General features: G+C 35.5%; 1 protein-coding gene and 1 pseudogene across 1 annotated transcript; one reads left to right on the top strand and one right to left on the bottom strand.

Annotated features, from left to right (window-relative positions):
- Nucleotides 1-360, bottom strand: part of LOC127630574 (centrosomal protein of 104 kDa-like) — a 28,215-nt pseudogene extending 27,855 nt beyond the window's left edge.
- A 713-nt stretch (nt 361-1,073) lies between these two features.
- On the top strand, nt 1,074-13,431 carry LOC127630815 (leucine-rich repeat-containing protein 47-like). The gene is made up of 7 exons (XM_052108617.1): nt 1,074-1,669; nt 2,361-2,828; nt 2,963-3,079; nt 7,102-7,217; nt 8,371-8,473; nt 8,621-8,710; nt 12,952-13,431. The coding sequence occupies exons 1-7, from the start codon at nt 1,088-1,090 to the stop codon at nt 13,171-13,173; spliced, it is 1,698 nt and encodes a 565-aa protein (XP_051964577.1). The 5' UTR covers nt 1,074-1,087; the 3' UTR covers nt 13,174-13,431.
- The last annotated feature ends 1,508 nt before the right edge of the window (nt 13,432-14,939 follow it).

The raw sequence follows: 14,939 nt of genomic DNA, 5'->3' as shown, positions 1-14,939 counted from the left end.
TCTGTTTGTACCTGATTGTAGATGTTGTACTGATTTAAATGGTTTCTGTGGAAGGTGAGCTTCAGGTAAGCCCCCACTGCATCTACATGAACTGACTTCAGCTCTCTTGCTGAAGGTCTTCTCGTTGTCCGAGAGAGAGACATACCTGGACAAAAGATCAATAAAATATTACTAAAATATTACGTTACATTAAGTAATACTCCAGTAAGTAAGGACACATGTAATTTAGTGGCTCTTTGCATTAGTTTATAGTGATGACCAGATTGGAGCAGGGATTTGTTCTTTCCTCACCCCCGTCTGTCTGTGGAGGCTCTGAGCCTGCTGGGGTGAGCTGGGCTCTGGCAGTCTGTCTCCGATGTGTCATATATAATTATTAAAAGCTTGCGTTACATTTTCAGAGGATTGCTGCATATTATAAACTGCGTTTATAATTAGTGTTTATATATTTAGTAGTTAGCGTTAGCGCGTAATCTGGCAAACCATACTGTTTAAAATTACGTTAAAACTCTCCCAAAACAGCAACAGAAATTAATGTAACAGACCACCTATTTCAAACAGATGCATCTCACAAAACTGTGCTTTTAATGTTCAGCATTTGGGAGATTTTATAAGAAATTCCAAATACAGCAACTGCCACCGCTCAACTGACGTTTGCACATGCGCATTTATCTTAAACCCAAAATCATGCTGGTATTTGTAGTTCTTTTGAATGACTCTTGTTAGAGACTGACTTTTACTAGCCCAATACAGCGTAGAAAGTTATTTAAAAGTATAAATATGAAATACCTTAAAAAATATCAAATTCTTGCTCATTTAATTCTAATTTAAAATTGAAATTTTTACGTATATGTATAATTATTTATTTTGTGTTCTTTTTTTTGTTTTTAATTACCTATGTCTTGCTGCTGTTTTTTGTATTGTTTGTATTGTTGTAGACTGGAAGCTCCTGTCACCAAGACAAATTCCTTGTATGTGTAAGCATACTTGGCAATAAAGCTAATTCTGATTCTGATTCTGAAATGATTTTGAATGAATGAACTTAAACTCTTCCGGGTTGTATTCCCCTTCCGGGGTTGTGCTGGACAGCATGGCTCAAGAAAACAGCTCATTGAATCTCTGGCCAGAAATAGAAAAGGCAGAAAAGGAGAATAGACGTGAGCTGGTGCTTCAAGGTTCAGCAGTAAACAAAAAGATCCAGTGCGGCGGCGGAATTCATCCGCGACTTTATTCCCTCGCGCTCCTGAATTACCTGGAGATCAGCCAGTGTCCCAGTCTACATGAGATCCATGAGAACATCAGACACCTGTCTCATGTACAGAGCCTGATCCTGTGCAGAAATAAGCTTACTTCAGTCCCGAAGAGCATCGGTGATCTGAAGGCGATCAAAGTCCTGGATTTGTCTGTGAACCAGTTGCAGGTTTTGCCCGATGAGATCTGTGCCTTGAGCGAGCTCAACACTTTAAATGTCAGCTGTAATAGTATCACAGCTCTGCCGGATGGTCTGAGCCGGTGTATGAAGCTCGCCAGCATCAATGTGTCTAAAAATGCGATCTCACGGCTTCCTGAGGACTTGTGGTCCTCCAAGCTGGAACTCCTCAGCAGCATCATCGCCTCAGAAAACGCGATAGAGGAGCTGAGCAGTGAGGTTCATAACCTGACAGCTCTGAAGGTGCGTTTCCCTATTTTTCATGCTAAAATGAAATACTGACTACCTTTTACCATGTATACCAACTGTACTATGATGATAATTATAGCTTGGCATCAGCCATTATTGCCATAAAAAAATTAAGAAAAAAATATTTATATATATATAGATATATATATATCTATATATATATATATAGCTTTTTATAGCTTCTCACCACTGATATGTACTTATGGTTGTCTTAGTATCATATTGTGACTTTTCGAAGTATACTAAATGTCTTAAAGGTGCACTCAGTATTTTCTATTTTTTTTATGTCGTCTTGGACTTACAGTAACACTTAGGGGCATAGATGCAGCATAATTTAAACGCAATTTTTTACAGTTACGTGAGATTTTAGAAAATCATTATTCACTGTCAACCGTGATTAATTTATGCATTAAAGTGCCCAAAAGCAGGGCTTTTACTGAGATAAAGCAAGTACTTTTTAGCTGGTCATGTGATCCTAACATGGCAGCCCCCATGAGGGGACCCTCTCCATGGAAAATAAAATGGCTTTTACAGTGTAAGGTTACTGATATGATTAGAGTCTTCATCTCATGCGAGTAGTCATGATTTTATATAGGATTTAATCCTTTATTATGAGGGGAAAATATTGAGTGAACCTTTTAAGCATTATCAGCTTTTTATGCATCCTCACTGTCTCTTATTACAGGTTTTGGATCTCTCCAGTAACAAGCTCCAAGAGCTTCCATCCGAGTTGGCTGACTGCACCAAGCTAAAAGAGATCAATTTTAAAGGCAACAAGCTGAAGGACAAAAGGCTTGAGAAGATGGTGAATGGCTGCCAGACCAAGTCAGTGCTGGATTATCTGAGGGCAGGTGGAAGGGGGAAAGGGAAAGGCAAGCAGCAGGATGGGGAAGTGAGTGAGAAGGTAGATGGTGGGCGTAACGTCTCAAAGAAGAAAAGCGCTGCAAAGCAGAAGGGCAAAAAAGAGACCGAGGATGTGGATGAGCTTAGTCGGATGGTTGTGAGAGTTCTGCATGTATCAGAATCACCCACAGCTGTTACGGTGAAAGTTTTCCCAGGTGTAAAAGACGTCCGGCCGTACATAGTGTGCTGTATCGTGAAAGGCATGAACCTCAGACAAGGAAATGCACTCAAGAGGTTTCTAGTTGCTCAGGTAGGGTAGGTTTGAACTGATCAACCTACAAATATCTCAAAAATATCCCTTTGATTTTTAGTTTCAAGCTTACATAAATATTAGTATGTTTCCATGTACAAATGATTGGCTTTCTCTCTCAAACCTGTTTGCAGACCAAGCTTCACGATGAGATTTGTGCCAAAAGGACAACTGCAACCATTGCGACACATGACCTGGGCTTGCTGAAGGCCCCTCTTTTGTATGATGTCAGGCCACCGGATACACTGAAGGTATGAAAGTAGCAGGTGCTAAAGGAATAGTTCACCCAAAAATGAAAATTCTCTCATCATTTACTCATCCTTAAGCCATCCCAGATGAGAATGACTTTCTTCGGCTGAACACAAACAAAGCTTTTTAGAATAATATCTCAGCTGTGTTGGTCAATACAATGCAAGTCAACAGGGTTCAAAATGTGGAATCTCTAAAAAGCACATAAAGGCAGCATAAATGTAATCCATAAGACTCCAGTGGTTAAATCCATATCTTCAGAAGTGATATGATAGGTGTGAGTGAAGGGAGTCAGGGAGGAGAATTTAAAGTAAAAAGAAACTTAGATCTGGTTCTCACTCACACCTATCATATCACTTCTGAAGACATGGATTTAACCTCTGGATTCTAATGGATTACTTTTATGCTCCCTATATGTGCTGAATTACATGCCTGGGATGGCATGAGTGTGTGTACCTGTGTACATACACTTTTCGCACTATTTTGTTATCGACAAAGTGAAAATGCGTAAAAAAAGAAGTTTGGGAAATTTGCCGTTTGCTGCATGTTTCCATTCAAATGGCCTTTTATTGATAAAAATGTTGTGTGTGATGACGCCATGCCTAAAAAAAAACACTTAGTCACAGACGTTTTGGTTTATCACAAAATAAATCTGCCCTCAAGTCATTTCCATACAAAAATGTGTTTATCGCTAATTGTGTACCTTTCGCCTCCCAGATGTCCTTAACTATTTTTCTTCTGAAATTTTGGTAAAATGGGGAGAGTATTGAGACAATTCATTGAAATTAGCCAGTTTACTGTCATTTTAATAAAAAAAATAAATGCAACCAGAAGAGGAATTGCAATAAAATGGATCTGTTGCCCTTCTGATAGGACTGTAATATTGGTTCTGATGTTGCGCCTATCACAGGTTGCCACCGGTTTCAACCCAAAAGCGAAACATCATGGCCCTGTTCAAGCTGGCAACCTGCACCAAGTAGTGGGGGAAACTTTCAGTCTTATATAAGGACCATCCATCGATGTGTATATGCTGTGCACAGCTATTAAAGAAACATTTATGTAGTGTAATATCAGGGTTTACATGTAATACATTCCTGATATTCAATAGGCTATTTTTAATCAATCATCTAATCTAAAGCATTGCCATCACATCTGCATTATGTTCCACATTTGTCCAGCAACTTTTAATGACCAACTGAACTTGATTGTCATCTAAAATTAATTTTAGCATCATAATCCAATTTACATTTTCTGAAGAAGCTCAGCAAATGCAATCTGAGGTAAACAGGGTTAGATTTAAAATATTTAAAAGTTTTAAAATGTTCAAAAGCTCATTTTCAGAAAGTGAACTCCACGTTGGACAAATAGTTCTGAAAGTTTACACTACAATTGTAGAACATTCTGATATTGTCATTCAGCTGACATTTTTCGTCTACAGAACAGGGTAAATTTAAGTTTGAGTGAAGAAAAGGCATATATTTGGGCTGTCAATCGATTAAAATTTTTAATCAAATTAATTACATGGTGTCCCGATTAATTAATCGCATATACAAATATTTGCTGAGAAAGCCCCTCATATAACAATAATTCAATACATAATGATGAAATAATTATACATAGTTATCTTTTAAATATAAAATAATTATATATATATATATATATATATATATATATATATATATATATATATATATATATATATATATAATAAAAATTAAAAAAAAAATATATATATATATATATATATAAATCTATATAAATAAAAAAAATATATATATATATATATATATATATATATATATATATATATATATATATATATATATATATATATATATATATATATATATATATATAAATATATATATATATATATATATATATATAAATAAAAATATTCAGATAATTAAAATGCAGACAAAATTGAAATGCGGGACACTGCTTATGACTTGCGGGACGCGGAACAAAGCTCCCAATTTCGGGACTGGGTCACCCTACCATACGACCTGCGTCAGACATGCTTGTGTCACGTCTTGGGTGTGTTACATAATAAAAATAAAATGTATAGGTCACTGTGTCAAGTTAAATATTGTTTAATACTCAATCTTTAAACACATATTGAGATCCCTTAGTTCGCATTTGAACCCTTAGTAACGCATATGTGTTGTTTTCTTCACTGTATAAACTGTGTGTTGCTCACACAGCTGAAATTTCACTTACTGCCCTCTTGAGTATACAGGTGGTACTACAAGCATGCAATTAAATGCGTTAATCATTTTAACGTGTAATTTTTTGTATAATTATATATATATATATAGAGAGAGAGAGAGAGAGAGAGAGAGGTCTAAAAATATTATTTTTTTCATTTTATAATTATTTTATTTAATGCTTTATTCATTTGGTAATTTATTTAGCCTAATTTAATACAGGAAAGTTTGCCGGCATTTTTTTTTTATTATAAACAATAATTTTAAAGAATTGGGCTTTATGTTAATGTTCCAAAAAAACCACACTGAAGATTTTCTCTTAGTATTGTGTATATATTTTTCATTTAAAACATCTTTGTGCACAGAAATTGTTATTTTTTTATTTTTTGTATTGTGGGCTAATTGCATGACTGCCATTTTATTATTTTGAATGGTATGGAAAAGCAACTTTAATAAATAAACTGATGGCTACCGTGATAAAATTGATCACAAACAGTGGCCATTCGTTTGTTATCCATGCACTTGTCGATGTGCATGATACAAGATATTTGTGTTGGCACTCCTGGAAGTGTCATGTTTGCAGCATCAGATCTATATGCTGTCAAGATCAGTCCATAATCACGTAAAATGAATTGGCTTTCAAGGATGTATATCGTCGTCATGATTAACACAGGCTAACATTGGGGTAAACTCTGTCATGTGATACTACATTTTTGCATTAATGCCAATTTTCTCGACAAAAAGTGTTTACAAACCAGTTTTTTGTGACATTTGAAGTATCAACATAGTTTATGCGAGTTAATTGGGGAAATAATATGTGAACACTTGTGAAAGTTTTTCGATAATTTGTGTTTCCATCAGCTTTATTTTGATGTGCTAAAACTTTTATCGCAAGAAATCCATGGATGGAAACGTAGTTCGTGATGAGAGATTTTTTTTGGTTGAACTGTCTCTTTAATTTAGGCTAGAACGGCACATTCGATTAAAAAGAAATGGCTGATTGTTTGTCAATCCATTGCATTTCTTGTATTAAGTCCATATTGGACTTATTATTCCATTTTATGTTTGATATATTTCACACATTTTGTCTCCATTATTGAATGCACTTGCTCATAAAAAGCTTTTAAGTTCATTGCATTAAGCATCATTAAGTTGAATGTCTCAGATCAAAATAAATCTCTCCTTGAGACACATGATTCCTTTATTCTCACATTATTGTAAATGTTTGAAGTCTTACTCTTAATTTAATCACTCTCAAACATAATAAAATATATAAGACTAAAATGGCTTTGTGACTTCTCTGACACATTCATATTCCAGCCTTAATTTGGCCCAATTAAACTTTTCTTTTTATATATTTCACAGTAATGGCAGTTTGCTGACTCTCGGCAAAGCAGGAGTGACCCTCTGTTGTGTAACTCATAAATCAGAGCACTTCCACTGGTTGCATAACAGTTGAACAGAGAAAGAACAATGAATATTTAATAAGTGTTGTCAACACAGTTTATATGAATGGCAGGAATTTGGTTTCAAAGCCACCCGCTGATTAATGACACTGAGAAGTCCCATAATCCTCTGTTTTAAATAATAAATGAACAGTCCTTTTTCTTTTGTGTTGACTCTGAATTCAGCCCTTGTCTCAGGAGTCACTGGCAATAGGACAATTGGATATTCTCATAATTGCTTGTTGCTTTTTACACAAGAGACAATTATAGCTGTACTGAATCTTTACCTGTCTTGTTTGTATTTAATCATTTATAGCTTGGAACATACTGTTATGATGTGTATAAATTGTTGTATTTTCAATGTGAGTGTAGATTGTTCCTCTGGGCCGTAAGGAGATGAAGGCAGCTGAACTCTTGAGGCAACTGCAGCAGGAAGCAGATGAACAGAGGAAACAGAAAAAACGACAAAATGTTTCAGGACTCCACAAGTGAGATCAAGCTGTTTATATTATAGGAAAAGTTCACCCCAAAATGAAAATTCTATCATAATTTAATTGCCCTCATGTCCTTCCAAACCCCTATCACTTGCAATATGACATGCAAGTCGCATGGACTACTTTTATGAAATGGCACTTTTCTTTTTTTTAAGCTTCAATGCAAGTTTCTATCTGAATATTTTTCCTTTTGTATTCAAAATATTTATTCCTTCTATACATAAGGAAGAAAGTCATAGGTTTGAAAGACATGATGGTGAGTACATTATGGCAGAATTTCCATTTATTTAGTAATAAAATAGTAATAAAATATAAAACAGTCACTGGGTCTGCTCCAGCATACCTTAAAACATTTATGCAGAGCTACGTTCCCACCAGAAGCCTGCGGTCGGCTAAGGAATGTCGCCTTGTCGTACCAAAACAAAGAGGCACCAAAACACTTTCCCAGACTTTCAGTTTCATCATACCACGGTGGTGGAATGACCTTCCCAACTCAATCCGGGAAGCTAACTCACTCTCTATCTTCAAAAAACGGCTAAAAACACATCTTTTCCAAAAGCACTTAACCGGTCAATAAAAAAAAAAAAAATATATATATATATATATTTACATTTCTTGTTGCACTTAAATCTGTTTTGTATACTATTATGATGATAGTGAAACTTTGTAATATGGCACTTTTTTTACCACTGTCTCCCTAAGATGATTCGCTGATGTGCTTCCTCTTTTGTAAGTCGCTTTGGATAAAAGCGTCTGCCAAATGAATAAATGTAAATGTAAATGTAAAATAGGCTATGGTTGTGTACCGTGCAACTTGATTCAGTAGAGGGCACAGTTTGTCAAAACAAATAGTGCTGCCGATTTTGTGTTAAATTTGTGAAACTAAAATCATTCCCAAATGCAAAGCACAAGGACTATATCGTGCTCCCTTATTGCATTATTTACCATGTGTACCCTGGCTAAGTGATCTGAAAAACAGCCCTCATTTGTCAGACATCTAGCCTGTTGTCGTGGTGTGGGTAATTAGTGTAACTTCATCCAGGTAATTGCATGGGCTGCACAGAACTCCAAGTGCAAATACTGAGCTGTGACAGAACAAGTATTAATTTTTCAGTATTTCATAGATGTACTCGTGTCTCATTGACAGATACCTCCAACTCCTAGATGGGAAATATCTGTACCCCTGTCTGGTTGATGCAGAGGACCATGTGATTTCTTTCCCACCAATCACAAACAGCGAGAAGACAAAGGTAATCCAAAACATGTGGGGGAGTAATAATAAATATGATGTATAGATTATTTTCCATATCAATCAACACTGGCCATAGATTTGAAGTTTTAAGGAGAATACAAACTTTAATGTCTTGTTGGCTTTTAAATGCATTTTGTTTCTGTAGATAAAGAAGACAACACATGAGCTGTTTTTAGAGGTGACCAGCTCTACCAGTCTGCAGATCTGTAAAGATGTCATGGACTCACTTATAATAGTAAGATTACTCTATAACAAGATTTGTGTGTGATGTGTGTGTGATTTGTGTGTAAACTAATAGATAAGATTCAAATTTTTCATCTATTTTTGTTGTTTGTGTTATTTTAACATCATACAAGAAATTGTGTCAAATTAGATATTTCATCACGACTTTATAAATCTTCAGCAGTGTCTGTAGAGTGCGTTACTACAGTATTACGGTCTGTCCATCAGTGTTTTATTTTTTTGCATTTTCACCATTCTTGCTTCGCTGAAAATAATGCGTAATATTTTGAATGAATGGGTCAGATATGCTGTACACAGAGTGCACTGATTTGAGCATGTGTTCTGAATGAGTGCAGGATTGGATTGGCAGTGTTATGCTCTTTGACTGCACAGCTTTTGAACGCTGATACCCTTGTGGAAAAAATTGGCTCATCTTTCTTCAAAGACATAGACACGTGCACCGTGTACTGTGTTACAGAGGCAATGTAGCATCACATTCTACTTTTGCAATTCAAGAGCCCAGCCTGACTGTGCAACAGATTTTATTAATCAAGCTCATTTAATTAATGATCCTAAATTATTCCAAAAGCATATGATGAAGCACATACAGTATATGAGACAAAATATATGAGAAAATATAGTGGCTATTGAAAACATTTTGGTACTTTAGATTTGGTACCAATGAAAAAGAAAGAAAGAAAGGGAAAACAAAAGACAATGAAAAGGAAAGACAAAGCATCTTGCCTGAATGGAAAACCGTGAAACATGGCATGGAAGATAAAACCAAGGATTTGGTTTGCTGTGAGATTTCCTTTACGATACACATGACCTGTCCCACTTTTGTATTTTCTTCTTTTACAACAGGTCAAATAACTACTGCATATTTTATTAAAACACAAGACACTCTGGATAATCACACTTTCAATGCCATTAAACCCAGTTATCAACTAATGTCATCGCATTCAATTTACTTTAATTAGCAATTATTGCTACTAAATACTGCCTGCAAAGATAATCTGTTCTCAGGCTTTTAATCTCTGCCTGTTGACATTTAATTGCATCTACTAATATATCTGTTCAGTTTTTATCCCTAAAATCTAGATGAGAATTATTTCCCATGACCGTTTCTTGTGGGTTTTTAGAATAGCTTTTTTTGAAGCAAAATAAGTTCTGTGGTTAAAATGTATAAAAGAAACTTTCCTATTTTATTCTACAACATAATTTACATGCAGTCTAACCTCAAATGTGAATTTTGAAATGATGTGTTTCCAAATGTAAGTTCCCAACAAGGACTGCAATAGGTTTCCGATAAATTTCATGTCATTTATTAAGCGTGTGTCAACTGTATATTTTCTTTCATTTTTACATTTTAAATTACTTATATTTTTTTATATCATGCCTCATGCCATCCCATATGTGTATGACTTTCATTCTTTTGCAGAACATAAATAAATATTTGTAGTAGAATATCTCGGCTGTGTAGGTCCATGCAAAATCACATAGAGGCAGAATAAAAGTAATCCATAAGACTTTAGTAATTAAATCCATACAGTATCTTCTGAAGCAGTATGATATGTGTGGGTGAGAAACAGGTCAATTTTTAAGTCCTTTTTTATAGTAAACCTCCACCTTTGACCAGCCCCATCCAGTAGGTGGCGATATGCATGAAGAATGCAAATCGCTAAAGAACAAAAAGTGATTGTGAAGAATGTGAAAGTGAAAATGGAGATTTAAATTAAAAAAAAAAGGATCTGTTTCTCAGCCACACCTATCATTTCGCTTTAGAAGATATGGATTTAACCACTGGAGTCTTACTTTTTGATGACTTTGATTTTTGGATATTCAAAGTTCTGGCCACCATTTTCTTGCATAGTATGGACTAAGGGTGCACCGATCGGAATCGACCGATATTCGTCTTAAATACGCGATTGGCAGATCGTGCTAAGATATTTGCAGATTTTTATTGCAGCACGCAGGGAATGTTGGCAATTCTAAGCATTCATGAATTTAAACTTTCAGACGTGCTGTAATTCAGATGAATATGCCAGTTTGGTTTTAAAAACGTGTAAGAATTACACATGTATGAATATCAAGCTGCCCATTTTCTAGAGTCATTACGGTTGTAGTTCTGACTCGCTGCACAGGGTATAAAACAAATTAAACAACAAATAAACATGATGCGTTGTGTTGAGCTATAGAGACTGTTTGAGCGATCATGGTCTCTTTTAGCTTTACTCCCTTCAACATGAATGCTCAGACGTGCTCCGCAGCTGCTCTCATAAGTGCAGACCATAGTCACAATACCACTAATCACAAATGGAACTGTTTAACCTTCAATAACGGATTTGCTTTATTCGAGATTTGTTTTACAACAAGACGCCAAAGACAGTAAACAAATAATAGATATTAATGATTTCTCACTGGAGCAGTTTTAGAGCATGTAATGGATCTATTTTTCTTATTTTTGAATGTGTGATGCTCTCATGGTTTTTACTGCTTATCAGTATGTCACAGTAACCTTTTGATATTGACAACAGAACTATTAATAACTGTTTTCAATACAAATAAATGTTAGCAATTCACAATTAATGTAATTTTGGTAAAACTTAAAAAGTTTTAATTTCTTTAACATTAGTTAATGCATTAGGTATCATGAACAAACAAAGAACAATATATTTTACAGCATTTATTAATCAATGTTAGTTAATAAAAATACAATTGTTCATTGTACCTAATACAACATTGATTTTAAAAATGTATTAGTATATGTTGTAACTAACATTTAAGTTAATTATTTCATGTTAACTACAGTAATGTAGTTAAATAATATTAACAAATTGAACCTTAGTGTTACTGTAAGTTTACTGTGTGGGGCATAAACATAACTGCAGCATATAACTAGAGTGGCAAATAAAAGTGGCAAAGGGCACATAAAAAAAAATTGGTAAAGGCCGATCTTGGTTTTAAAAAAAAAAATTGGAAATTGTATCTGCCTCAAAATTCCTGATCAATGCACCACTAGTGCTTAATATGCAGTTGTTGCCTCAAATTTCACATAGCTACAGATTATTATTTATTTATTTTTTTCATTTAAGGCCAGTTTGGCCTGTAAAAGAGCAAATAAACATCTTTTTGATGAACTCTTTCATTCTTTCTTGTCGGTTGCTTAAAGAATCTGATTTGGCCCATTTGCTTGTAAAAAATCGGCAATCTGAACCGGCCATGAAAAATCATGATCTGTGCATCCCTAGTATGGACCTATAGAGCTGAGATATTCTTTCAAAAATCTTAATTTGTGTTTGTGTTCTGGAGTGGCAGTGGAGAGAATTTTCATTTTTGATTGACCTTTAACAACATACTTTAAAAGTTGAACTGCCATTCTAAAAACCCTTTCCAGAGGAAATGTGCAACACATTGCAAATTGGCCTATAAATTGATGGTATGAACGAACAGCTTTATAGTAATCACATTTTCCACTGCACGTTACGGTTCGACTCTGCTCAGTTTGCTTTTCCACTGCAGTTTAGTACAGCCTCAACATGGGTGGGATTATAGGATTATCGTCATAGTTGCACCGCCTCTACAGCGGTGACATCATCTTAAACGTGACACAAAAGAGCAATGAATGAATGGTGTTCTTGATTCTTGGCATGTGGCTATTTTTCACAACAAGCCGAAAAACTTTGTTTCAAAAGAGGCTGACAGCAGCAAGACAAAATACCGCTTATAAAAACAGGAGATTTTGGGAAATCATACACCAAAGCGCAGACGAGGACATCACTGTGTTGGCTCAAAGATGATGCACGAGGGTAAGCTAACCTGCCATCTTGCTTATAGCAATGACACTGGTAATGACGATTTTCTTTGAACAATCAATGATCTGCAGGGTTTTGACGTCACATTTAGTATCGGCTCGGCTCACTTTGAACATCGACCGAGGAGGTACTAAAAAAAGTACCAGGTACTACCAACAGTGGAAAACCCCCAAAAAGCAAGCAGATTCAAGCCATACCGTGCAGTGGAAAAGCCCCAATAGTCATGCTCTTCTCAGGCAGCTAAGGCACCTGCAGTATACACTAAATTAGCATTTTATCTCAAGCATTTGTAGTGTTTGGTAGCTTTTAGCAGTCAGTGAAAGTTAAGTGTAGTGTGATGACACTAAAGTCCTGACTCCATCTATCAAATCCTGAACAAGTCAAGAAAACTTTTATAAGACTTACTAATGTCTGTCTTACTATTTTTGTTCTGTCCTAGAAAATGGCTGAGCTGAATAAATTGACCTTTGACCATAAGGATGATGTAGGCTCAGACGAAGAGACGGATGGAATTTCAGATCATCCTGTAGATGTCCCGACCTCCTCTGAACTGACTGTTCTACAAGTGAAGGTTGTGGATGTAGACGGAAGCCTTAAAGTGGTCTACCCATCAAAAACTGACCTGATGTCTGACATCAGCAATCTAATAGTCATGCGATAGCAGTTTTCAAATTATGAATTATTTCTTCCTGTCTAAATGCATTTGTAATGTACTGAATCCAGACTCTTTCCATGAAGTTTTATCTGTAATCAAAACGGCTGTGAAAACCTTATATTTAATGGTTCTCACTTACACCCCTTAACAAGATGTCTTTTTTGGTAAAGAGCTTCATTGCATTTTATGCAAAAATATACATATTATGTTGTGTAACTTGTCCATACAAAATAAAATAAAGCAAGAAGATTTCATTTAAAAAGCTATAATTTAATATGAATCAGTCACTTCATCCTTGTCAATGAAATAAATGTATTTATTTCCCTTGTTTGGATAATTTTAGAATTAATTATTTTGCTTTCTTTATCAAGTTTATGCCCTCAAGCATACCTTTTCAGCCCAAGGTGACTATTTTGACAGATTTACTCTGTCAAAGGTTTGAACACCTACTCATTATATATTACCCCTTTCCATATTTTAGAATAATAGTTACATTTTGAAATAAAATGATTGGAACATGGGGATTATGTACTGACCATAACATTTAAGTCAGTTATTTTAGTCAAAATGTTTTGCCCATGTCAGAGTAGCCACCCTTTGTCTAGATAACCTGGCTTTCATTCTCTCAACCAACTTCATGTGGTGACACTTGGGTTGCATTTCTAACAGTACTGAAGGTGTTGTAGATGATAGGCACTTTTTGTCTGCTTTTCCTTCACTATTGGGTCCAACACATCAAATAAAATTAAAATGTAAGTAAATTAATAAAAAAGAAAATAATAATTTCACCAAGAAATTGGTATGTCGGAACAATTTGTATTTCTCTATAAAATTAATTTTAAGCATTTATGCATAAGCCTTTAGTTAAAAGATAATTAGAAACATAAATATGTCAAGTGTACCCAAACTTTTACTGGTAGTGTATAACCATTTTTAAAAAATGCAGATCTCTAGACATTTTAAGTGAACTCTTAGCTTTGCTTTGCTCCTGTATTTGTTTGTGCCTATAAGGCACATGAATGCCTGGGGTAACGTTACAGATCAAATGACTGGCGGCCTCGTTGGAAATGTAAAAAGGAGGAGAGTAATAAGACAGTCTGAGCTGTCTATAAGAGATGAAAGCAGGACTCTGTCTCCCAGGAAAATGCATCATTTACAGCAGATCACCCCTCTAAGATTACATGAAGATGTTATGAAAATTACCCAAAATGAGTCACCAGAGGAACGTAGTTTTCAACCGTAGATCAAGATGGAAGTGTGGATATAACAAAGCTCCTAAGAAACAGGAGCTCCATTTCCATCAGCTCGAGACATTGAAGACCTCGAGCCCATCTGTGCCCTGTCTGGAGATAACTGGAGCAAAGGGATCTGTCCAGACATCATGGGGGATACATGCCAGCAGTGGTAAAGATCTCGCCAACAAACCACAGAAGGTTTTAATCCAAATGAAGAAAGGGAATAGCACCAGTACTTTGGCAAAGAGTAACTTGCTGCCTCCTATATACAGCACAAGAACATCCACCACCTCCATGTCTAGTGCAAAAAACTGTGTGCCAAGCTGGGCGGTCGAATATCAGGAGCTGCAGTTGGCAAAGAAAGACAATATCTTGTCCACCAAGGCATTGTTCAGCACACAAAAGCAGGGATGTCAGTTGACTGCTACAAACCAGATGGTCTACAATGGACTGACTGTCTTTAATGAGATGGAACATAGTCAAAACCAAGACCTAGTTCATAGACAAGTCAGTGTAAAGACCTCTGATACCCCTGTG

The sequence above is a fragment of the Xyrauchen texanus genome, chromosome 37 (genome assembly GCF_025860055.1).
Source record: "Xyrauchen texanus isolate HMW12.3.18 chromosome 37, RBS_HiC_50CHRs, whole genome shotgun sequence".
NCBI lineage: Eukaryota > Metazoa > Chordata > Actinopteri > Cypriniformes > Catostomidae > Xyrauchen > Xyrauchen texanus.
Note: the sequence above shows the minus strand (reverse complement) of the source record. Positions and strands in the feature narration are given on the sequence as shown.

Coding starts and splice junctions, on each gene's coding strand:
- LOC127630815 (XM_052108617.1), top strand. CDS start 1,088: ATGGCTCAAGAAAACAGCTCATTGAATCTCTGGCCAGAAATAGAAAAG. Junction 2,829..2,962: donor AGAGGTTTCTAGTTGCTCAG/GTAGGGTAGGTT, acceptor ACCTGTTTGCAG/ACCAAGCTTCACGATGAGAT. Junction 8,474..8,620: donor CAAACAGCGAGAAGACAAAG/GTAATCCAAAAC, acceptor TTGTTTCTGTAG/ATAAAGAAGACAACACATGA.